The sequence below is a fragment of the Lampris incognitus genome, chromosome 16 (genome assembly GCF_029633865.1).
Source record: "Lampris incognitus isolate fLamInc1 chromosome 16, fLamInc1.hap2, whole genome shotgun sequence".
Classification (NCBI taxonomy): Eukaryota; Metazoa; Chordata; class Actinopteri; order Lampriformes; family Lampridae; genus Lampris; species Lampris incognitus.
In genome coordinates this window covers 43,637,287-43,664,419 of record NC_079226.1, presented here as the reverse complement: position 1 = coordinate 43,664,419, position 27,133 = coordinate 43,637,287, and the positions used below count along the sequence as shown (strand labels likewise).

The following is a 27,133-nucleotide window of genomic DNA, read 5'->3' as shown; positions in this document are numbered from 1 at the left end:
AATGATGGGAAGTATGGGACATTACTCCCATGAAATACCAAAACTTTTTAGTCAGTTAGATAATCAGATGTTAGGTGTGTTTTACTGTGTGTTGCATATGATGTTGTGCTATGTTGTATGTCATTTTTCTGTAATCCCGAGGCACAATATCGCTGGTAAATATCAACAGAGGTTGTTGAATGGTAGTAATTAAATTAACCGTAATGACTCCAGATTCCCCAACCACCCAGATTTCTGCACTGGAGAACATTGGCACTGTCTGTCGGAGTGTTGTGGCGGTGTTAGGAGGACCTTTTGAGGACATAAGAGGACCGTCAGCAACTTTTGTCTTTTTGATTTTTAGACATTATTCAAATCGTTAACAGGTGTTAACATTCAGGTATAAATTAAACACCTGAAAAAGTAGACAACTCCATTTTTATGTGTTTATTTTCAGTGCAGACAGTGGATGCAAAGCAGTAAATGCTCACTGATAACAACCAATGCATATTCTGACGAGAGCAACTGATGTCAAAAACACTTGGGACGCCACTGGATATTTACACTTGAACAAATAAAGTATGTACATCAAGGATCATTAAAACAAAAAAGCCTATCCTACTCAGTACCTCAGCCCCAAGCACAAGCTCCAGTAATGAATATGCAAACAGCTAGCAATATGTGGTTATCAATGAAAAATTGTTGGTGCACGTCCAAAAAAATAAATAAATTAATTAAAAGAAAGACAGAAAAAGGGTCACTGGTGTTACAAGGTGAACGGTTCCTGCCCTATACATTTCCCCTACAAGCTGCATGTTAGAGACATTTTAATTCAGGCAACGCCTAATGAGCAGTACATACTGTCATCCACCAGAACATTCTTGTACACGTTAAGTTCTTAACGAACAATCTGAAACAAACTCAGATGTGCTATTTATCCCCTGATACGATACAGTTTTCCATTTACAGAGCACTATAGCCAAAAATGTATCACATGAGGTTATTATTCTTTTGCAACTTGTCTTTTTTTTTTCATTTCAAGTACAAAAAGATACAAATAGGTAAATCAGGAAAAACCACAAAGTGTACTTAAATGAGTATTCCCATTTAATAAATGTAATTATATAAGTACACGCTATTCGGATAAAATACAAATGTCCAAAACGCATTACTAGTTATGCGGTGTATAAAAAATAAAAATAAACTGTTGTCAAAACAGGGAGGATTTAGGGGAACTCATACAGATGTTTGGAAGTCTGAGCAGTTAAAACAGGTTCATCAGTCCTCGGCATGCGAGCAGTTCTAGTTACGGCGCTGCGGTCACTGCGTCACATGACTCAGCTTGTATGAATGTCATGAACGAGCTAGCCCTCTTTACGTTTGTCTGCTGGTCCCCCACAACAACTTCACTGTAACTTCATGTGAAACGGCGTGCTTGATCACGTTCACTTCTGGACACAAACAAGTTCTACTCACATCTTAAATGCTGACCTAAAATACACAGGAAGCAGAGCGGTGGCTCACAAGTCAGGTGGCTCACAGGTCCGAATAGCCTTCAAAGAGGACGCAGCAGTTAAGATCACAAAACAAGGTGGTAGCTTTTGGATTTGTCCAAATACTGAATACAGACCTTTTACTGGTAAAGCGTACATTGTGGAGTATTTTACTGGTAAAACGTGTATTGCAGAGTATTTTACTGGTAAAGCGTATATTGTAGAGTATTTTACTGGTAAAGCGTATATTGTGGAGTATTTATGTTTTCAGGAGAGGCCTGGTTATCTTCTGGTGGCAGCAATGTGTGAAATGTGCTGTCTGTTAAAAGCTCCAGGTCAGTGCCCGCTGCCCCCTTCAGTCAGAATGCGGCTGGGCTCTGAGAACTTAGCTGTTGCGAGGTAGAACAGCGTGGGCCCGGGCACCAGAGCTAGTAGTGGCAGGTCCTGGTCCAGCTTGTCCAGTCGCGAGACAGAGATGATACCATAAGCGTGGAGCAACCAGTGGCTGAATAGAACAACGAGACGCTTCTTCTTTTCCACAAGGCTCTTGAAAGACTGGAGAGGAATGAAAAATGTGAGAAGGAAGAAGAGAAGGAAGAAAAGGGTAAAGAGAGAGAAAGATTATGGGAGTTTGTACTGATTACCATGGATACTTATAACTTAAATATATACATACAACTCAATAACTTCATCCACCCAGTTCAAGGGGACAAAAATAAGCAGTTATTTTGGTTATAAGAGTACTAGTAGTAGTAGTAGTAGTAGTAGGAGTAGTAGTAGTAGTAGTAGTAGTAGTTGGGCATCATTTAGAGTCATACTGACGGAAACTTCGCTGACTGCTCCAGTGTTGAGAGATTTGCATATTTACTGAATATTCTCACTGGGGTTTTAGTCGGGCAACTGCTTATGCCTTCATACATCATGATATAGTATATCCCCTTTAAGAAACATGAAGCTCACAGTACAGCCAGATGGACTATGCTCCATTGGCAAAGCTCAGCGTTTTCGGTTTTTACCGATTTTCACTGAAAAAAATCCAGATTTTTTTTATTGTTGTTTTATTGTTACTTGTTACTTACAAGTACAGGTGGGGAGAAAAAGATGGGGGGGGGACAAATAAATACATTTTCCGTATGGTTTAGTGTGTTTTATGCATGTGTGTAATCACGAGGGGTTGGGTTGAATGAGGTCTAGCCATGCACTTTTTGTGACATAACAGCTTGTGATAATTTTTTCTTATCATGGATAAATTATAGACCTTCATAATGCCGATTGTAATAGGTGCCGAACCCGAGACAATGCCGGAGAAAGGGCTGTGACGCAGAAGCACAGAAACAGCATGCTAGTGCCGACAGATTCAAGATTTGAGATTTATATCTATAAGATTTATATTTAGTCATTTCTAAGTACTCATGAAATCTGTCCTACATGTTTAACCCTTCCTATACACTAGAAGCAGAGGGCAGGGCCAACTCCAGTTCCTATACACTAGACGCAGTGGGCAGGGCCAACTCCAGTTCCTATACACTAGGAGCAGTGGGCGAGGCCAACTCCAGTTCCTATACACTAGGAGCAGTGGGCGGGGCCAACTCCAGTTCCTATACACTAGGAGCAGCGGACGGGGCCAACTCCAGTTCCTATACACTAGGAGCAGTGGGCGAGGCCAACTCCAGTTCCTATACACTAGGAGCAGCGGGCGGGGCCAACTCCAGTTCCTATACACTAGGAGCAGTAGGCAAGGCCAACTCCAGTTCCTATACACTAGGAGCAGTGGGCGGGGCCAACTGCAGTTCCTATCTGGGAGCAGAAGGCGGGGCCAACTCCAGTTCCTATACACTAGGAGCAGAAGGCGGGGCCAACTCCAGCTCATATACACTAAGGGCATTGGGCAGGGCCAACTCCAGTTCCTATACACTAGGAGCAGTGGGCGGGGCCAACTCCAGTTCCTATACACTAGGAGCAGTGGGCGAGGCCAACTCCAGTTCCTATACACTAGGAGCAGCGGGCAGGGCCAACTCCAGTTCCTATACACTAGGAGCAGTAGGCAAGGCCAACTCCAGTTCCTATACACTAGGAGCAGTGGGCGGGGCCAACTCCAGTTCCTATCTAGGAGCAGAAGGCGGGGCCAACTCCAGTTCCTATACACTAGGAGCAGTGGGCGGGGCCAACTCCAGTTCCACATTGCGTCAGCTGTTAGCCTAAGAATCTATAACCTTTTACAACCTGAACCCAGCACGAGTCAAACACAGATACAAAACACCCACGTTTCTGTTACAACAACGCTGTTAATGAGACTGCCCGAACAGTAGGATAACCTAATAGTAGAATAACGCAACAGTAGGATAACGTAACAGTAAAATAACGCAACAGTAGGATAACCTAACAGTAGGATAACGTAACATTAGGATCACGTAACATTAGGATAACTAACAGTAGAATAACGCAACAGTAGGATAACGTAACAGTAGAATAACGTAACGGTAGGATAACCTAACAGTAGGATAACCTAACAGTAGGATAACGTAACATTAGGATAACGTAACATTAGGATAACTAACAGTAGAATAACGCAACAGTAGGATAACGTAACAGTAGGATAACGTAACGGTAGGATAACCTAACAGTAGGATAACCTAACAGTAGGATAACGTAACATTAGGATAACGTAACATTAGGATAACTAACAGTAGAATAACGCAACAGTAGGATAACGTAACAGTAGAATAACATAACGGTATGATAACCTAACAGTAGGATAACGTAACATTAGGATAACGTAACATTAGGATAACGTAACAGTAGGATAACCTAACAGTAGGATAATGTAACAGTAGGATAACCTAACAGTAGGATAATGTAACAGTAGGATAACCTAACAGTAGGATAACATAACAGTAGGATAACGTAACAGTAGGATAACGTAACAGTAGGATAACGTAACATTAGGATAACGTAACATTAGGATAACCTAACAGTAGGATAACCTAACAGTAGGATAATGTAACAGTAGGATAACCGAACAGTAGGATAACGTAACATTAGGATAACATAACATTAGGATAACGTAACAGTAGGATAACATAACAGTAGGATAATGTAACAGTAGGATAACCTAACAGTAGGATAATGTAACAGTATGGTAATGTAACAGTAGGATAACCTAACAGTAGGATAACCTAACAGTATGGTAACATAACAGTAGGATAACATAACAGTAGGATAACGTAACAGTAGGATAACCTAACAGTAGGATAACGTAACAGTAGGATAACCTAACAATAGGATAATGTAACAGTAGGATAATGCAAAAAGCCTATCGCAGCAGAAGAGGAGCAGCGTTAACCGATGAGTGAAAGTAGGCCTGCACCATGCTATCAAGTCAGCATGGAGCAAAATCCCCAAAACATGTTTTCCAGCACATTGCTGAATCAATGCTGCAGAGAATTCAGGTTGTTCTAGAAGCAAGAGAGGGTGCTAGTGAGTAGCACTTGCTCATTGGCAACCGAGTATCTAATCTACAGCCATCCCCCCAAAACAAGTCAGTGGTAAGATGAGGACACCGTATGTCTCATACTTTTATGTGTCTGTACATTCTTTTAGGTACACATGGTAAGTTCTAGCAAGAGCTAACAGGATTAGCTGAAGGTATAATGATGCTATCATTTGGTATCGTTACACCTATATCATCAGTATTTTCTTGTAAACTAGATTTTATTTTAGACCCCCCCCCTTTTTTCTCCCCAATTATATCCGGCCAATTACCCCACTCTTCCAAGCCATCCCGGTTGCTGCTCCACCCGCCCTGCTGATACGGGGAGGGCTGCAGACTACCACATGTCTGTTCTGACACATGTGGAGTCACCAGCCGCTTCTTTTCACCTGACAGTGAGGAGTTTCACCAGGGGGATGTAGTGTGTAGGAAGATCACGCTATTCCCCCTCCCCCCAAACAGGCACCCCGACCAACCAGAGGAGGCGCCAATGCAGCGACCAGGACACATACCCACATTTGGCTTCCCACCTGCAGACACGGCCAATTGTGTCTGCAGGGACGCCCGACCAAGCTGGAGGTAACACGAGGATTCGAACCGGTGAGCCCCGTGTTGGTAGGCAACGCCACCGGGACGCCCCTCTTGTAAACTAGATAACATTGTTGTAACCTTTGTTATACCAAAGGTTACAACAAGGGACAACACATCAGGTGACAGTCTACTATATTAAGGTGCCTGCCAGAGGTTAGAAATTAGCTATTCAGCAGCAAGGAAACTACTACTACTACTACTTTCAGCTGCTCCCATTAGGGGGCGCCACAGTGGATCATCCGTTTTCATCTCTTCCTGTCCTCTGCCTCTTCTTCTGTCACACCAGCCACCTGCATGTCCTCCCTCACCACATCCATAAACCTCCTCTTTGGCCTTCCTCTTCTCCTCTTCCCTGGCAGCTCCATATTCAGCATCCTTCTCCCAGTATACCCAGCATCTCTCCTCCACACATGTCCAAGCCATCTCCATCTTGCCTCTCTTGCTTTGTCTTCAAACCGTCCAACTTGAGCTGTCCCTCTAATATACTTGTCTCTAATCCTGTCCTTCTTCACACTCCCAATGAAAATCTTATCATCTTCACCTCTGCCACCTCCAGCTTCACCTCCTGTCTTTTCATCAGTGCCACTGTCTCCAAACCATATAACATAGCTGTCACAAATCACTCCTGACACTCTTCTCCACCCACTCCACCCTGCCTGCACTCTCTTCTTCACCTCTCTTCCGCACTCCCCGTTACTTTGAATAGTTAACCCCAAGTATTTAAACTCATACACCTTCATCACCTCCACTCCTTGCATCCTCACCATTCCACTGTCCTCCCTCTCATTCACGCATAGGTATTCTGTCTTGCTCCTACTGACTTTCATTCCTCTTCTCTCCAGTGAACACCTCCACCTCTCCAGGCTCTCCTCCACCTGCACCCTACTCTTGCTACAGATCACAATGTCATCCGCAAACACCATAGTCCATGGAGACTCCTGCTTGATCTCGTCCGTCAACCTGTCCATCACCACCGCAAACAAGGAAGAAGGAAAGGCGCAAGGAAAGCTCCTTTCCAAGGGAAGCTTAGCAGCAAGGAAAGAAGATTATAAAATCGCTTTTTTCTTTGAGGGTGAAAACATGAGGAGCAGAACACCGGGGCAGCAGGGATGGACTGGTGAAAAGTGGTACATTTGATGGAGGGTTTTTATCCTATAGTGGAATGGTCAGCACTAGTCAAACATCACACTTGGACACAGACACTGTAAGTTGTGCTAGTACTCCACTCGGCTCCAACACATACACTTTGAAGTATTTTTGTAGCACAAAGTGTACAAAGAGCTGAGCGGGCTGTCACGCCGTTTCAGTTATACATCCGTGTTTATTTGTTGCTGCATCTAGCAGCTCTAGCTCTGCTGAGGCACAGACATGTACACACTACACACAGAAGTGAATATCTTACCTGTATTTCAGAGGCAGACATGTACACAGCCAGGGTTACCAGGGACAGTACGAGTATGATGTAGGGGAACGCATAGTCTGCAAGACAATCAGTGCAACCAGAATTAGGATTGCAAATAATGATCATTTTCATAATCAATTAAAAATCAATTATTTTCTTTAGATTAATCAATCAGTCTGTTAAAATCAAAAACACTGAATGCCCGTCTAAAGTTCCCAGAATCCAATGTGATGCAACTGTTCCAAACTGTTAAAACTGTTTACTTTGACCAACAGCCAAAAAAAACAGCAAGTATTAATTTCATAATGATATAAACCAGAGGAAGGCAAGCAAATTGTAGCATTAATGAAACTGCAAACAAACATGTTAGCTTTTACTTGATGAATGACTCAAACGATTAAATCATCTGCTTAAATTGTAATCCATTAATATTCTGTCAGTGAACTAATCAGAATAATGATAATAAATAATAACTATTTGTGTAGCACTTTTCTTTAACACTAACTTTAACACAATTTTCTTTAACTATTATAATTTTATTTTATATTTTATATTATATATAATTATCTTTGTTATTATATATAATTATATATTATACATAAATTAAAGATTTTATATAATTATATATAATTTATATATAATTAATTATTATATATAAATTATATATTATATATAAGTATGTATATTATATTATGTTAATTAACTATTATTTTATTTTATTTAACACTATTGTACTGTAAGTACTTTAACAACAAAAACAAGAATGAAATAAAAAAAAAACTTCAACCAAGATTTTACATAAAGCCGCCCATGCCAAAATCAAGATAGCCTCTGGTTGAGACGCCATTACCATTAGAATACTGCCAGTCAATCGTATTAGCAGCCCATGAATGATGTGATTGTTAAATGCCCCCCCCCCAAAAAAAAACTGAAAGACAAACGTTTCACCTTGCTAGTGGACGAGGCTACTGACAGCAGTAAAGACTGCTTGTTTATTGCTCTTGTTGGCTTTGTCACGTCAGAGCCACTGTGTGAGGACTTGCTGTTCTGCAGGTACGTCCCAAGTACAGGACGGCTGATGAGCTGTTCAGGCTTCTGGACTGGTACCTGACAGAACCTGGGCTGAAATGGGAGAACTGTGCGGGCGTTTGCACGAATGGTGCACAGACCACGGCAGGGAAAACGAAGGGACTGCAGCCACTAATCAAGAGGGTCTCGCCAAACGCACAATGGACGCACTGTGTCATACACAGAGCAGCGCTAGCATCAAGACTGATTAGCCCGGACCTAAACCAGGTTTTGACCCATGTTGTTACGTGGTCAGCGTCATCAAAACAAGACCCCTGAGAGCGCGGCTGTTCTCTGCACTTTGTGGGGAGATGGGAGCTGAACATTCAGCTGTGGTGTTTCACAGCGACGCTAGGTGGCTCTCGCGAGGTGAAGTGTTGTCGGGAGTCTTTCAGCTCAGAGAGGAAATGCGGGTGTTTCTGGAGGAGGAGTGTATGCATGAAGTTGCAAACAAGTTTAGTGAAGAACAATTTCTGATGAACCTGTCCTATCTCAGCGATATATTTGAAAGCTGAATGAATTAAATCTTCAGCTTCAAGGCCGAGACAAGCACCTTCCTCACCTGGCGGACAAGATCAGTGCGTTCACTCGAAAGCTTGAGATGTGGGCGGGCGACTTGATCAAGGAAATACTGATATCTCACAAATTGACTTGCTCATCCTTTCCCCCAAATATCTGCATTTGTTCTTTTTTTTGGACGGATTGAACTTCATTGTTATTGTTCTAGCGAAGTGATTTTTAAATTTTATTTCATTTTTCTCTGTTTTTGAAAAAGCACACAGACTGATGGAGCAATCTAGTGACAAATGTCCCAAAAAGAGGTTTTATAAAGTTGAAGTAGAACTTGTGTTTGTTATTTGCACAACAGTAATTACTGAAAGAAAAGTGAAAGGAGTGTTCATGAGCTTGATGTTATTTAAATAAAGTTAAACTTGGTCCATTTTGTCAATATGTTGTTGGGGCGGGGGGGGGGCATGAAAATGTTTCTACCTCCAAGAGGGGCATGACAGAAAAAGTTTGACAACCACTGGTTTATACCATCTCTTTACATCAGTAACAGAGCACCCTAAAGGTCAGGGAACAAGTCTGAGAAGTCTGAGTAACTTCCCATTCAGAATGTAGGTTCATCATCTCAAACAGGGCCCTCCGCCTCTCTCAGAAAGGCAATGGCCTGCTCTGATCTCCTCACCAAGTTAGGAGACCTCAGTTATTGGTCTAACTGAGGTCTCTTAGTTATTGTTATGAGTTCCTCGCGGTGGTGTAGCTGTCTAAGCAATGGCTTTGAGTCGCTGCAGTTGCCCACTGGGGACCAGGGTTCGCGCCTCGGTCTCGTCAGATCCGACTATGGCCGGAGTCAATGAAGCAGCAATAATTGGCAACGCTGTCTTCGGGGGGGAGGGGCGGAGTCGGCTTGTGTTCGTCACATGAATGCGTCTCTGTGTGTGTGGGGAAAAGCAGTGGTTCGGCCTGGATTCGCCTTGTCACAAAAGCGACGAGGCGTCTCCTTCAAGACTGCCGACCAGAGAGATGCAGTTGGCGAACGCATGCAGTACGAGGGTGGGTGTTTGAACTAAAATAGGGATCGATTAGCCACTAAATTGGGAGAAAAGGGGGAAAATCAGAAATAAATACATTTAAAAAAAGAAAACTTTGTTGTCGTTTTAGTTTTGATCCTATTTAATTGGCATCATTTTCTTGGAGTAAAGACCAAAGTTTCATCGTGAGCAATTTAACAAATACAAACCATTAGCAGCATGTCTACGGAGACACATTTCAGTCACCCAGTTAGTAGACGATCCAGGGGAGCTTTCAATCTTTTCACTGGATGTTGGTTTTCAGTTTGAAGATGTTTCACCATTCAACTCGACGGCTTCTTCAGTTCTGACGCAAGGTGGAGAAACCTCACTATTGATCCCCATGGTAGGGCCACACCTTTTTGAAAAAAGACGTGAGTGGGGACAGCTGTTAGAGCACACCTTCTTTTGGCCACTGTGAACGCCACAGAAAAGAAAAAAAAAACAGACCAGTAAACAAACAGCACACCAAACCCAGACACAACTGTGTTGTCATCCCATATGTGGCACGGGACGGGTCTCTGAACGGTTTTTTCTCACCAATTGTACCCGGCCAATTACCCCACTCTTCTGAGCCGTCCCTCTGCTGATCCAGGGAGGGCTGTAGACCACCACATGTCTCTTCCCATACATGTGGAGTCACCGGCCGCTTCTTTTCACCTGACAGTGAGGAGTTTCACCAGGGGGACATAGCACATGGGAGGATCACATTACTGCCCCCAGTTCCCCCTCTCCCCTGAACAGGCACCCCAACTGAACAAAGGAGGTGCTAGTGCAGCGACCAGCACACATACCCACATCCGCCTTCCCACCCGCAGACACGGCCAATTGTGTTTGTAGGGGTGCCCAATCAAGCTGAAGGTAACACGGGAATTCGAACCGGCGATCCCTGTGTTGGTAGGCAATGTAATAGACCACTACGCTACCCGGACGCCCCAAACATAACATCCTTGTGTTTTTTAAGCCTGGTAACGCCTTGAGACAACACCTAGTTCATCTCAAGGACTTCTTATCAAAATATAAACACTGCCATGTGGTTCACGTGGTAAAGTGTGGTGAGGAGTATACTGACTTGTACATACACACAAGTGAGACCAAGCAACCACTACATAACACACGCTTATAGAGCGAGTGTTACGAGATTGAACCACTGCAGACAGGATTCAGTGGTTTACATTCATTTTCAAGAAAAGAACCACTGTTTTGAGGACCAGCATGTACATGTACTCATTCTAGACAAGGAGGGAGTACACATGGTTTGAAAGAGGAGTCAAAGAGGCTATATATGTTAAAGTGTGTGTGTGTGTGTGTGTGTGTGTGTGTGTGTGTGTGAGAGATACGGCATCATTCGTCCATTGCCTATAATGCTGCCTAACATCACCGCCTCAGCGGTTCCCCTTATGCGCCACCCTCACCCAGTCCTGGAAAAGTTAGGTGGAAGGGGAGAAGGAGCAGTCACAGCCTGAGTCACCTCTCTGGACCAGGGAGGCGGCCCGGGTCATATTCACAGCGTGCCAGAAGACTGCATGCTCTGAACGTCTGTCCCCACTCACATCCGCTTTCAAAACGAGGCGTAGCACAACACATGGTTAAATAATGAGGTTTCTACACCCGGCGTGAATTACCGAAGAAGCCATCCGGATGGATGATGAAACACCGTCAAACTGAAGACTAATGTCCACTGACTGGATTTAAACCAACTTCTTCTGGGTACGTTAACAACATCGAGGGCATTCTCTGTGCACAGCTACTGCTGAAGTGGCCGAGCCACTGCTGGTGCGACTGTAGTAGTTACTTCCACCTCTCACAGTACTCACATAACAGTCCTCCCCCAACAGCCTGTAACACAGTGAGGATGGGGAAGAAGTACAGAGCTGCGTAAATACTCTTGAAGCGATCCGACTTCCCAAGGCCACAAGCTATCTTCTTCACCAAAAGGGGGCGCATCAGCATCATTAGTACCAGGCAAAATGCATAATAGATCAACACGATGGTATACCTAGGGAGAGAGAGAAGAGAACACAGTGACATACGCCATCAGACTCCTCCCAACGCCGCTTGCAGCTTTACTTTTTATTGAAAACTTTATGCTTCTGACCCCCCTGAAGCTCAGTCGTTAATGGACTTTTTTTTTCTAAAAAGTTGAGATCCCCTCCATTGATGTGAATGTTAAAGATAGACTTGAGGAACCCATCTCTGAAACTGAAATACAAGCAATTAGAACCATGCAGAGTGGCGAGTGTCTGGAGCCAGATGGTTTCCCAACTAAATTTTATAAGACATTTTCTAAGCTTCTTTCCCCACTATTGGCCGAAATGTTTGGCGAATAATTCAGTGCTCACTCTCTCCCTCCATTGTTATGTGAGGCCTCAATTTTTATATTACTCAAGAAGGGTAAGAACCCCCTTGATTGTGCATCTTACCGACCTATCTCGCTACTTAATACTGATGTGAAGATACTGAGAGGATTTGTCAAAAGCAGGCACTTTTTTTAATCTTTGTCATCTTTTTAACATTCAAAGCCTTCTCAGACCCCAGAGGAGATGGTATCATTTCATGCGGAAAAGGCTTTCGATCGGGTGGAGTGGGACTATCTTCTTTCTTTTTTTTACTTTGCGAAAATTTGGTTGCGGTGATAATTTTATATCCTGGGTCAGATTATTGTACTCGTCCCCTAAGGCCTCAATACGTACAATGATAAAACCTATTCCTTTTTCCAGTTACGCAGAGGAAATAGATAGGGATGCCCTTTAAGCCCCTGCTCTTTGCGATAGCAACTGGTCTGCTTAATGTCAATAGTCTCAAACGGCCCATGTCAAATCTGTTTGTAATACGTGTGAATAAGTTAATCATTGTAAATCACATTTCGGTGGCCTTACGCATACGAAATAGGTAGCGATTGTACAGAAAACGGCTTGTAACAGGTGTCTGAAATTCAGATCTGACCAGAAATTTGAGTGGCTGTTGCAGCTAGAAAAGCACTATATAAAATGCAAATTGATTGATTGATTGATTGATTGAATAGAACCTCTGGCCATAGCACTGGGCAACAAGCACTACTTCCATGATATTCACAGAGACCAGGAACATACAGATTCACTTTTTGCTGATGACCTGTTGACTTTTGTATCTGACCCCTTAATCTGCATCCCTAAAATCTTGACATAATTGAAGGATTTTCAATTATTTTCTGGGTATAAACTCAACTTACATAAAAGTGAACTAATCACAATTAACTCCGTGGCAGATAAATGTCCACTTGGCTCTTTTCCATGCAAGATTTCACCTAACAAATGTACTTATCTTGGCAATATTGTAATATGGAGTAGGGGTGTAACGGTACATAGAAGCCACGGTTCGGTACGTACCTCGGTTTTGGGGTCACGGTTCAGTACAAGTTTGGTACAACAGGAAAAAAGCAACAAAAATCCCAAATGCATTTCTTTTAATTTATTTTGACCTGCAAACAAACACACACTCTTGCATAGGTCATATTTCTATGTAGGCTGATAAAAAAAAGCAATTGGTCACAATCAGCTACAAAACTGAAAGCATCTCTTATGTAAAAGTACAAAATAAATAGAGTAAAAAAAAAAAAAACTTGTACAGTGTTTCAATTTGTTCCACTTAAACTATATTTAAACATTCAAAGCTTAAGCCCAACCCTCCCAAAAAGACAGGAAAACAAAACATCCTTGCTAGTAGGGAGGTACTGAGGTTTGGTATCTAGAGGCTGCTTAAAAGCAGCGGGGATAAGTAGTTGTTGTTGTCCGGTTTTTTTATGCCTAGCTCCGGTGACAGGGTGATGTCGTTTTATATGCATTAGCATGTTCGATGTGTTTCCACTGACATACCGTACAACTGCTGAACAACGCCGACACACAGTCTTTGTCTGATCAACCACTTGCTCTCCATCGCTGCTGTAGTCCACTACGAACCCAACATTTTCCCACACAGCTAATTTGAAAGTAGCAGGCGGGTCTTCTAGCTCCTGTTTCTCATTTGCACTCGCTGCCATAGTCCACGTGAAAGCGTCCGCTTAATGTTTTGGCATGCCTTCTGCTGTTCTTGTTCCTTAATGACGGTTGACAAACAGCGTTTAAGTGCTTTATCGCCACCTTATGGATTGGAATGGGGATCAGAACGGCTATTTTTTACAGTCTATGAGCTATTCTCTCGCCATTAGACTATGTCAGTGTGACTGTCTCTCAGACGTATTTGTCGTATGGCTGTATGTACCGAACCATGACGTCCATACCGTAAATTCGCAGGACGAATACATATACCATTACACCCCTACTATGGAGATATAATGATCTTTTTAAATGTAACTTTCTAACTTTGCTAGGCTGTACTAAACTTGATCTGGAATGCTGGTCTGGGCTCCTTCTATCTCTCACAGGTCACATTAATGCATTTAAAATTAATCGCTTAGCCAGATTTTTATACCTCTTTCCATCTATACCAGTTTATATTAAAAAGGCATTCGTCTCTTCGCTAGATAAATTTATTTCATCATTTATTTGGAATGGAAAATTGCCTCAGATATGCAAAGTGATTCTTCAGAAACCCCATGAAGTTGGTGGAATGGCCTTACCAATTTTATAGCAATATTACTGGTCCTGTAATGTAGGGGCCTTGTCCTTTTGACAGTCTAAGTTCACAGACAATGGAAATTCCATGTTGGTTAGCCTTTGGGATGTCATCTGTCTCTCATGTATCTTTGCACTTGCTTCTCTGCTTAGCTCTCCCTCGGGCTCACCCTATATCCACATTTACTAACAACCCAGTTATATGTCTATTAAGATTTGGAAACAATTTAGACAGGCTTTCAAATTTAAAGATCTCCCTATTGGTAGCCATATTACAAACAAACAAAAAATCAGTTTTTTGTCTCCTCTATTCCTCTGAGCTTTGGAGACTCAATGAAATACTCACTTTGGAGGACCTATTTATTGATGACGCTTTTGCATCTTTCAATCGGAGGTCTGAGTAGTTTAACGTACTTCAAAGTCACTTTCAGATATTTGCAGATTCATGATTTTACTCGACCTAAATTTAATCATTGCCCAGTTCTGCCTCCAAAGACCCAACTTGACCACAATCTTGAAATTAATCCTGCTGAAAAGGGGTATGTCAGTAAATTTTATTATGCAATTAATATATTTGGCAAAGTAACACTTGAACCACCAAAAAAAAAAAATCAATGGGAGAGGCATATGGAAATGTCTATTCCTAAGTAAACTTGGGATCTAGTAATTAAGAGGATACACTCCTCCTCTATATGCACAAGACATGGTGTAATCCAGTTCAAAGTAGTGCACCGCCTTCATTGGTGCAAAGAAAAATTGGCTAAAATTAACCCAGATTTAGACCTAACATGTGACAAGCGCAAAGAAGCCACTGCCAGTCTCTTATATATGTTCTGGTCCTGCCCAAAACTAACTCAGTTCTGGTATTCCATCTTTGAGGCCTTGGTCGCTGTTTTACATTTCCCACTTGAACCTCCACCTCTGAGTGCCATCTTGGGGTCGTTCCAGCTGGTGCACATTTAAATGCTACTCAGGCAAATCTGTTGGCCTACACCACTCCATGAGCTAGGAGACCGATACTGTTCAAATAAATAGGAGGCTTCCCCTCCTACTTTCACATGTTGGATTGCAGAAGTTATGCAGTCATTGAAATCAGAAAAGATCAGATCAGATATACCATGAGAGGATCTATATCACATTCCACTCCACATGGTAGCCCTTTTTAGACTTTGTGGAGGAGTTAAATGCTCAGTTGGGTGACAGGGGTTGATGTGATTGCAGTCTAATTCTCAACCCTTTCTCTTCTATTCTCCTTTCCCTTTTGCTCAGTTACTTATTTTTTTAGTTATTTTTCCCCCTTTTCTTTTGCTCGTTTAATTTATGCTTCTTACTTGTTTACTTTGGTAATTTTTGTTATTGTTTAATTTATGTTATTTCCAGACAGGGTGGGGATGTGGTGGGGGATGTTGTATTGGTGTGTGGGGAGGGTGGATGGGCAGTGGGTTGGGGTTGTAGTTATGGGTGAGTTTTGAAAATTGACAATAAACCTTGTTAAAAAAAAAACACATAAATGACCCAACCAGCCTTAAGACAGGGCTGTAAATTCTGCTTTCTACTTGGTGGATTGCGAGGCTCTATGGGAGATGAAAAGCACAGGCAAGAGAGGGGAACCAGGTTAAAACCCCATCAGTCTTTTAACAGGGTCTTTAAGTGGTGATAAGAACAAAACAAACCATTTTGACTTCATTATGGAATTATTATGGAATTCATTATTATCGATTATGGAATTGTAGGTAACTGGGGGTGTCATGAGTGTAGATACTTACAGTGGGTAGACAGCCTCTTGTGTGCAGTGTAAAGTGGTGACATAGTCTGGACTGGGATTGTATAGCATGGTGTACCAATCAGACAAATTCTTAACATGGCATGAGCGGATACTGAGCATGCCCACTGGCTCACTGACTAGTAGGGTGACCACAGCTGACACGGTGCACTCCAACATTGCTGTGATGTGTTGGAGGAGAGCACTAGAGCTGACAGGCAGAGGGTTGGGGAAGAGAGGACAAGAAAGGACAAGAAAACAGAAAAGAACACAGCAAAAGAGGAAGCATTTAGTGAAAAAGCCACCAACACTGACGGTCATTGTCTATGGCCATCTTCTAAAAACATTTATTCCAGATGTAGCGAATTCAGGGGCAGCCAGTAAGTGAACCCAGGTCACCCGTACCACAGGCGACTGCGCTAACCAGTTAACTAAAGGGTCTGACCTGTTAGCCAAGAGCTAGCGAGTGTAGTCATCCATAGTCATTACACTACCCCCCCCCCCTTCGGGAGGCGCGTCTCCGCGCTTCAGCATACCAACTCCCTCACACCTCTGGGGGAAAAAATGCTTCTGATGGCCTCATGGTCTCACCATCCCACTTCTGACACCAATGTAGCAAATTCAGGGGCAGCCGGGAAGTGAACCCGGGATGCCCGCACCATGGGTGACTGCGCTAGCCAGTCAATTAAAGGGCCTGACCCGTTAGCCAAGGGTGCTTCTGCTGACATGTAAAAATCCTAAATGGGCTTGCCCCATCTTACTTGTCAGACCTCCTTAAATCATATACTGCATCTTGAGCTCTTCGCTCTCAAAATACAGGACTCATGTGTGTACCCACAGTTAAAAAGAAGCCAGCTGGTGGCAGGGCCTTTTCCTATCGGGCCCTGTTCCTATGGAATAACCTGCCTGCTGGCGTCAGATAATTGAGTCCAATTGAGGACTTAACAGACAATTGAGTCTCTATTACCTTACTTAGAACTTGCTTTGTTATACTATACTGTGAATTCACTGAGTGTCCAATATGCTGTTGGACGCTCAATATTCACCAAGTCTCCAAAAGAATCACCACATCATCATCACATTTAAATGGATGAAAAACAATGTCAGATCTTAGGGACTGCAGTTTTCACTAACTAGCAGCAAGGAAAATAATCTGTGGGCAACCTGGGTGAAATTTTAAGCAATATCAGTTAATACTGTTTTACAGTCTACTCTCATAGATTCATAAAATAATATATTCATTTTCAAGTTTGAACTTGTTTCGATTACTTCTTGCTGCTGGGGGATATCGCTAATGTGCAAACATACAAATGACAGATTTAAATGATAGAAATACAAGGGTCTAAGAACAGGATGTTGTGTTGCTGTAAAGCCCACTGAGGTAAATTTGTAATTTGTGATAATCAGCTATACAAATAAAATTGACTTGACTTGAATAAAAGATGATAATGTAACGTAGGAATGTAAATGAAATGTGTGTGTGTGTCCGTCATTGTTTCTATGTGCTAATACCTCTTTTTTCCAGTATACCACTCTATGAAGAACCAGTGTAACACCAGTGGTAGCATGGCCATGAATCCCAGATAGAGCCAGTCATACAGCTCTGGAGATTCTGTGCACCGCTCACATACTTTGTCGGAGTTGGTCCGCTCACCATGAGGACACACCTGTGACGACAGAACAGAGAATAAAAGTGAACTAATTAAGTTTACTCATTTAACAGAAACTTTTGCCAAAGCAACTTAAAAAAGTAAGCAATTAGCAGAAAAATTCTAATGTTATCTAAATTCTAATGTTGTGTAATAGGCATAGTAATCACATAAAAGCAAGGGGCGTGTGCCATATATCAAGTGCATTTGCTGTAAATCATCAAGAGGGAGTGATAAGAAAATCAAGACGCAATGCAGTGAGATAGGTGGCAATATCAGTATGACAGAAATCAATGTCACAAGTGCATATGACCTAAATGCAGGCAATAGAAGGGCACATATGACCTAAGTGCAGGTAATAGAAGGGCACATATGATGTAAGCGCAGATAATAGAAGGGCAAAACAGTAGGCACAGATGATACTGGTATCTAAGTAAGAGCACATTAGGAGTAGCAGACACCAGTAACAGTATTAAGTAGATCATATTATGTGGAAAATGCTACTCAACACTTTAGTTTGTGAGAGACCCTTTTAGAATTGAAATAGGGCTGGGTGTCTCTAGGCATAGTCCAGTCAGAGTTCTGCACTGAACTGCCACCTTTACAGCCAATTTCAAAGTTAATCTGATGTGTTTCAACTATTACTTTCATTTCTATGGCAAGCTACATGCAACATAAATAACCATGCCTGGCCACGATCAATTGTTAAAACAAATATCAAAATCCTGACCAATTCCAATTTCGATACTGGCCTTCACAATTAATTGATCGCTGCCGGAGTTGATTATTTATGCTGCATTTAGCTTGCCATAGAAATGGAAATAATAGCAACATTGTTACCTTCTATGAAAGTTAATAATTAACGTTATCAACAAAATTCATTGATTAACTTTATTCTCAATAGGGATGCTCCCCGAAAACAGGTTCTAAATGGGAACCGGTTCTAAATTAGCCTGGAGCATTGATAAGGTCCAGCATCATAGGGTCCACCATCGGCACTACATAGCGGCAAATATGGTTTTCAAGGAATTTGTGGAAATGTCACAATTGCAAAGCCGCAACTTTCTCCCTCCTTTTCTCATCATCTCTCCCTCAATGCCTGTCTCTGTGCTCTTACACACAGACACGGTATACAGACGGACAGACAGACAGACTGACAGATAGATAGATACTTTATTTGTCCCCGTGGGGAAATTGGTTTGCAGCACAATCACAGGGCATTTCATCATAACTTCACAGAGTCCCCAACAGACATCCTCATCAGGGCTCAAGACTAACAGCATCTCATCATCCCAGGCACAATAGAGAATGTGTTTGAGATGAACAGATCTTCCCCGTGACAAAAGACATTTTATATATAATTATTTATTTATTTATTTATTTTCAACTATTGCTTAGTAAATGACAAACTGAACAGAGCACTTTCTACAATGGAGCACGTCTTCTCATGCTCTCACTCTCATCATCAGCCACTTCTCCGGGGTCGGGTCGCAGTGGCAGCAAGCTAAGTAGGGCACTCCAGCTCCTCCTGGGGGATCCCAAGGCGTTCCCAGGCCAGATTGGACATATAGTTCCTCCAGCGAGTTCTGGGTCTCCTCCCAGTTGGACGTACCCGGAAAACCCCCAAAGGAAGGCCCCCAGGAGGCATCCTAATCAGATGCCCGAACCAAACACCTCAACTGGCTCCTTTCAATTCGAAGGAGCAGCGGCTCTACTCGGAGCTCCCTCCGCATGTCCAACTTCCTCACCCTATCTCTAAGGCTGAGCCCAGACACCCTACAGAGGAAACTCATTTCAGCCGCTTGTATCCGCCATCTCACCCTTTCAGTGACTACCAAAACCTCATGACCATAGGTGAGGGTTGGAACAAAGATTGACTGGTAAATTGAGAGCTTTGCCTTCTGGCTCAGCTCCCTCTTCACCACAACGGTCCGGTACAACGTCCACATTACTGCTGATGCTGCACCAATCCTCCTGTCAATCTCCTGCTCCATCCTACCCTCACTCGTGAACAAGATCTCGGGATATTTCAACTCCTTTACTTGAGCCAACAACTCATCTCCAACCCGGAGGGAGCAATCCACCATTTTCAGGTCGAGAACCATTGCTAACTCTGCAAACCGCCCCAGTGCGAGCTGGAGGTTGCATTCTGATGAAGCCAACAAAACCACATCATCTGTAGAGAGCAGAGATGAATTCTGAGGTTCCCAAAACGGACACACTCCTCACCTTGGCTGCACCTTGAGATCCTGTCCATGAATATCATAAACAGAATGGGAGACAAGGGACAACCTTGGCGGAGTCCGACACCCACCGAAAATGTGAGAAGACATGTTTTCGGTCTTCTCATGCTGTTACTATCACTGACTGGCTACTCAGCACGAGCTGCTCGCTACTAGCTAGCTAACTTTAGCCAGGCGCTCTGATTAATAGTGGTTGGGGTTGTGGGTGGTGACATAATGCATCAAGGAAAAGGAATTGTGTGATACAGCTTTTTATTTAAATGAGGATACCGTATTGAAGACCATGGAAAGACATCTGAAGGTAATGACATTCACTTAGGGGTGACGACCCATTGGCAAAGGAAATAATGAATAATGTCAGTTGAATGGTCATGACAGGAAATTTCCAGGCAGGATAGCAGAATGGGGAAGAAACAAAGCAAACTTTTGACTGACAAGTCTTGTCTGACAGGATGTGTGAAAATTATGTGTGAAAGACACGGTGATGACTCATGTAAACAGCTTTCAATGTGGGAAACGAAACTGAAACTGGTAGTTTTACTGTAAAACAGCTGAAGAAAATGAAAAAAAAAACAGCTGCAAAAACGGCAGGATAAGATTGGAAAATATGAAAGTGAAGAAAAAGCAAAAGGTCGAAAGATTGAAAAGAGTTGATGAGAATGTGGAAGGAGCAGAAGGAGAAAAGAAATAGGCAAAATAATAGTGGGAAGAGATAAAAGAGGGAGGGGGGCACAAATAATCCCTGTCCTCGGCTTTCACAGAAGGACCTGGATCTCCTCCCCTTCTCAGCCGCTCATCAGAGACCTACAGACCAGCAGCAAGACAGCAGCCTGCCCGTCTATATCAAGAGGCCCGAGAACAGCTGGCTGCAGCAGCAGAGCCCATCACATGGAGCCCCGTGACCGCCCTGCCCCACACCAGGCAGGTACAACCGGGATGAAACTGACCATTATAACTGGGCAGACAATGCCGATTATTGGCGCCATGTAGAGGAACTATGTGGCAGAATGAGAGACAGTTTCCCAGCCACCATCAGCTGGGGGGCAATAGAGGACAGCAAACAGCATCCTGGAGAGACTGTGGCTAACCTTTCAGACAGACGACTAACGTTTTCAGAGAAAACAGCGGTCTAACACCACCGGATGAATAAAATGACTCCCCGTATGAACAGCTTTTTAAGACCTGTTTCCTGAACGGCATTGAGGATGAACTCAGCCATCAAATATGCAAACACTGTGTGGGCTGGGACAGAGGATGTTTGGTTTGGTTTCCGTTCAAGAGCATATCATCCATGTTGAAAAGAATATGAAACTCTCAGACACAACAGCACAACAAGCCAAAGCTCGGCTGACTGACAAGCTTCAAATGGCACAGCTGGCACAGTTCCAGACTCAACAGAGCCCCAAAAGAGGCAGACGGAGAAGCAGAAGGTGTGTCGGTCCCCCTCGAAGCAGAGGCCGAGCTCCGAGTAGAGAACCCCGCAATGCAGGCCCTCAAGAAGACCGAAGCAAGAAAGAGACTGGGACTCACTGGAGACACACACACACACACACACACACACACACACACACACACACACACACACACACACACACACACACACACACACACACACACACACACACACACACACACACACACACACAGTGTGTACACCGAAGATGAAGCGTGACTGGCGGTGGGGAAGGGGAAGCTTCCGGATCCTGGTAAATGCACCCCTGACATCACACACACACACACACACAAAGATGCATTCAACATGACAAAAATGAGTAGATTTGACATTTTATTTGAAATGAGATTTGACGTTTTATTCAAAATTATTTTCAAAGTGGCAGAAAAAATACATTACATTGACTCCGGAGTTAAAGTTTCAGTAATAAAAAAAAAAATTTTTCAAAAAATTTCAAATTCCCCCAAAATTGAGTGGTGGGTGGCATCACAGTCTATTCCATTGCCTACCAACACAGGGATCGCTGGTTCGAATCCCCGTGTTACCTCCGGCTTGGTCGGGCATCCCTACAGGCACAACTGGTCGTGTCTGGGGGTGGGAAGCCAGATGTGGTTATGTGTCCTGGTCACTGCACTAGCGCCTCCTCTGGTCGGTTGGGGCACCTGTTCGGGGGGAGGGGGAATTGGGGAGGATGGCGTGATCCTCCCATGCGGTACGTCACCCTGGCGAAACTCCTCACTGTCGGGTGAAAAGAAGTGGCTGATGACTCCACAAGTATCAGAGGAGGCATGTGGTAGTCTGTAGCCCTCCCCAGATCAGCACGGGGGTGGAGCAGAGAACGGGATGGCTCGGAAGAGTGGGGTAATTGACAAAGTACAATTGGGGAGAAAGAAGGGGAGAAAATCCAAAAACACAAAAAGTTGAGTGGCAGCTATATTAACACTGTAGGAGCACCAGGCATCGCAGTAAGAGAAGTATACACCACATCACTGCCAGTTGTCACGTAAAATGGTGACAGGGGGAGAGGAAAAAGAAAAGGGGAAAAAAGCACTCTCCTCTTTTCCAAATGTTACCCTGTAAAACTGTTAGCCAGATATTTGATGTGTGCGTTGGGCTTGATATTATATTGTACAGAGACAGGAATGAAGTCACTAGAGCAGGAGTAGCAGCCTTATCCAGAAAGGGCTGGTGTGGGTGCAGGTTTTTGTTCCAACCAAGCAGTTACACACCTGATCCCACTAATCAACCAGTGGGGTCTTTGCTGAGGAGCTTCTTTAGGAGACACAGGTGTGTAACTGCTTGGTTGGAACAAAAACCTGCAGCCACACCCCCCTTTCTGGATAAGACTGCCCACTCCTGCACTAGAGTATCTAACATCCCAGGTCGGTGTGTACAATTAGGGCGCGGCAAGCCACTGTGCATATATCAATGGGATCTACCGCCGTCGGGGCCAAGATCAATAACCTCTGATATGTAGCACACACTCACGGGTCACCACAGCACATGTCCATGAAGGAATTCAATTTGCATGTTACAGCCAATGTAGGTGAAGGAGTTGATGAGTTTGAGAACGTTTGGTTCAGGCAAGGGAAAGAAAGTGGTCTACTGACTACTGATGGGATGTAGTGGGATGATGATAATGTTTGCATTGACAGTTGTGTCGAACGCCGCCGTGGCCCAGCTCCACTGGGAGTATAACTCAACACAACATGTATCTAGCCAAAACATGTGACATCCAGGGGGAGGATTTAGGGCCGGGGATCACTCAGTGTTCACAAGACTGCATGTGGGAGGCTAGGGCAGAAAGAGTGCAATACTCACCCCGAATGTAAGCATACAGATGCCCATTTCAGAGCACCTTTATGGAAAACGGACTGTGCACTTAGCACAGAGCAGTAAATTCAACTTGAGGGGGTGGGGAAATGTCCCCCAGTTAACCATTCACTCACTAGAGTTGCAAGATGCCACGAATTTTATGAGCTACAGATAATTATGATGTGGGGTTAGTTAAAGGGGCTGAACCCCTCCATGTGACACCCAAGAGCACATACGGTCCATGTCAGGCACAATATCTGCTCAAACCAGAGGCAGTAATAGGTATCACACCAGTGTTTAACAGTTTGCTGGCAGCAGGAGTCATTATCCCATGTGCTCAATCAACAGTGCGGACGCCTCTCTTCCCAACTGACCTTTCGCAAAGTACCGCCCCAGAACGGTGCTTATCCAATCCTACCTTAGCAACGGTCTGTCAAGCTTTCAAACACACAGCAAAATGCTGAAACGGTGTGCCTATGGGATCTGCAAATCGGATACTAGATATCTGAAAAGTTTGGAGGGGTGTAATTTTCTTTCCCTTCCCGAAACCCAGAACACAAGAAGCGCAATGTGGGCAATAGAGTTGGCAGTATAGCAGACCCCATGGCCAGCTTAATCCATCCAAAATCAACACAAATACCTGTCTGCTCCACGCTAAGCTTGCTACTAGCTATTATTGATAGCTAATACAGCTAACGTATTATTACTGTTACTTTTACCCACACAATGCGCTGATTTCTTCCTTCATGTTTTGGTGTTTTCCTGGATAGTTCTGAAATGCTTGATGGGCATAGCAACAGTAACTAAGGGGGGCGGGACTTTGCGAAAGGTCAATTAAGATAAGGGGGCAGAATCAGCCAGCGCAGTGCTGAGTCAAGCCAGATTTACGAACAGTAAATGCAGCAGTGTCCGTGTGCACCCAGACTCTCAGTATTGGTTTGCTTTCATGTTTCAGGGTGAAACATATATGTGGGCCAGGATGCCACAAGGTTATGTAGAGTCGACTCTCAGGATTTGCATGCAAGTCTGGAGGGTTTGGATCATCCAGTAGGGAGCGCGCTGATACAGTATGTTGATGATTTGATGATCTATTCATCAACAAAACATGCTTATGAGATTGGTACCATTGCATTGCTAAAACATCGGCAGAGCAGGGCCATAAGGCCAGTCTGAGTAAATTGCAATTTGTCGAGGAGTCACCTTTCTAGGTCACAAGATCGCTAAAAAAAATAAAAAAGGTGAACCAAAATGAGTCGAAGCCATCCTCAAAATCTGAAAACCTCTCACTAGGAGGCAATTAATGTCATTTTTAGGGGTGACAGGCCACTGTTGACAGTGGATCTGTGACTGTGCATCCCTGGAGGCTCCACTATTATCTATTACGCATGGCCATGAACTAAAACCAACAGACAATGTGATGTAGACAGAGGCTGCTTGATGCAGCTCTCACTCAACTAGAACAGACTGTGACCACCACGGCTAGTTTAGGACTGACCCAGACAGACCATTCACACAGACTGTAGACACAGAAGGAGGTTTTATGATGTCTGTGTTGATAAAATAGAGAGACAGAAAGAAGAAAGGGGGGAAAAGGAGGCTAAGCGTACACATATGTAAATAATGTATGGCAGTCTGAGGACAGACGTCCTTGCCTGCCCAAGTGTTTGTTTCCTTTTTATGTAAAACTGGCACATGGGAAGGACCATGTAAACAAACACTGGTTTACAAGGCTTCACAATTATTACCAAAGTTGTGGTTCAAACTGTTTAATTTGTTTGAAAAATAATGCCACAACCAGGCAAATCACACAAGCCTCGAGCCACCTGGACCAACCGTTAGGTCAATGAAATCCATCTGCAGGTGATCAAACACCAAGTGAGGGAGAGAAATATTGTCTTGTGATTGTTGATATGCTTTCTAAATGGCTTGACGTTTTGCCTACAGGGGAAGCAGATGCCTCCACAGTAGCAAAGGTGCTAGTAAGAACAATTATTCCCAGACAGGGAATACCACGGAAAATCAGCAGTGATAATGGGACTCCATCCATCCAAACCGCTTATCCTGCTCTCAGGGTTGCAGGGATGCTGGAGCCTATCCCAGCACTCGTTGGGCGGCAGGCGGGGAGACACCCTGGACAGGCCGCCAGGCCATCACAGGGCCAACACACACGCACATTCACACCTAGGAACAATTTAGTATGGCCGATTCACCTGACCTGCATGTCACTGGACTGTGGGAGGGACTCGTTTTGTAAATAGTTCTATAGAGTGCTACAACTTAACATTTTTGGGTATTAACCTGAGGCAGCGGCCCTGTGATAGACTTGGCGGCCTGTACAGGGTAGTCTCCCCATCTGCCCACCAATGACTGCTGGGATAGGCTCCAGCATCCCGTGACCCCGGTTGGGATAAGCAGCTTGGATGATGAATGAATGAATGAATGAACCTGAGGCAACATTGTGCCTATCATCCACAGAGCGGTGGAGCAGTTGAGAGAGAAAATGGGACGATTAGAAATAAACTGTTCAAATGCTGTGATGAGACAGGACCCACATGGATAAAAGCACTGCCATTAGTGCTGATGGCCATGAGAGCAAGAGGGAGGGCTGCAACAGGTCTGTCGCCTTTTGAAATCCTCACAGGCAGACCCATGAACACTGGAATAGCCCTTCCCCCGCAAAGGCAGGTCCTCAGCTCAGACCTCATGGAGGATGTGATCTTTATTACTGTTGTTCCACTAAACAAAATGCTGAGTTCTATTCACATGCAGGTGAGCTCAGACAACAGAGGGTCAGCTGCACGACCTGAAGCCAGAAGATTAGGTGATGATAAAGGACCTAAAAGAATGCACCGTTGAGAATGCTATCGCTGACTGAAGACAGGTTAAAAAAAATATTTTTGATTTATTCCTCATAGCTGCCTACGGTAAGCTTATGTGACCCCATCTAAGAGTAACAAAAGGGTACGAATAGATGCACACATAAAAAATCTACTGTTTTCTACTCACACCACAATCTCCTTCCACTGATCCGTTGACAATTATCCTACCACAGTACCGCCCTGGGCAGGTGGCGCTCATGGACACATCTGGACCAAAATAACAAAAAGAAATACGTGTTAGCGCTACAACTGGATGTCACTTCGATAAAAGTAGAAACAAAGTACACAACGTTTACTCTATGAACTGTGTTAATGATGCGAAGAAGCCTTAAACATGCATCCTTGCAGATATATTGTTTAAAAAAACCGATGACACCGGCAAAGTACAGTTGTGTATTTAAGTAGCACTACGGCACATGAAGGACACTGACTAGTTTAAACACTGACCCTTGCAAAAAAATAAAAAACAAATAATCGAAAGTCCACATTTTTACATTTCCCCTTACCGGTCCCAAGCTAGCTTTAGCTTACCTAGCTTAGCGAGACGCGTTAGCCCACAGCTAAAGCTGCGCTGAGCAACCACACTGCGAACTAGCACGTTAGAAATTGAATAAACGTGACGAAACTGGAAAGTCCTAGTTATGACAGCACTACGGTAACTACACATAATTAAACTCACCCATCTATAGCCAATGTAAGAGTTAAGGTAGGCCCTGTGTTGTGCACTGTTGTCATTTGATCATCGTTATGGGCTTCTTCTTCTTCTTCGTGTTTGTCGTCTTCGTCTTCTTCTTCCTCTGCAGATTTTAGGCAGCGACGGCGCCTCACTCCGCTGACATCCAACTCTATGGTTTACTACCGCCTCTGCCGGGCTGGCGTGTGGCGCACAGCCCGAAGGACTTGTACTTCGATAAATAAACAAGATTCTGCTCCCAGAAACCTTGTCTCCACCAACACACGCAACTAAATGGTGCTTTACTTCTCTCACTGACCCCATCTGTAATAGACGTTATATATTAATTTGACTAAAGACTCTGATTACGCTGCAAAAATACTGCCCGCGGCTACGTGCTGGGCAAGCGCAAGGGATTATGGGACTGTTGGCGTTCGTGGGTTTTTGTTTTTTTGGCGTTTTTTTTTTAT

General features: G+C 43.7%; 1 protein-coding gene across 1 annotated transcript; it reads right to left on the bottom strand.

Annotated features, from left to right (window-relative positions):
- Positions 1–416: 416 nt before the first annotated feature.
- On the bottom strand, positions 417–26,776 carry jkamp (jnk1/mapk8 associated membrane protein). The gene is made up of 7 exons (XM_056296021.1): positions 26,670–26,776; positions 26,118–26,197; positions 17,464–17,618; positions 15,956–16,162; positions 11,415–11,596; positions 6,956–7,032; positions 417–2,027 (listed from the first exon to the last, which is right to left on the bottom strand). The coding sequence occupies exons 1-7, from the start codon at positions 26,671–26,673 to the stop codon at positions 1,809–1,811; spliced, it is 924 nt and encodes a 307-aa protein (XP_056151996.1). The 5' UTR covers positions 26,674–26,776; the 3' UTR covers positions 417–1,808.
- Between the last annotated feature and the right edge of the window lie 357 nt (positions 26,777–27,133).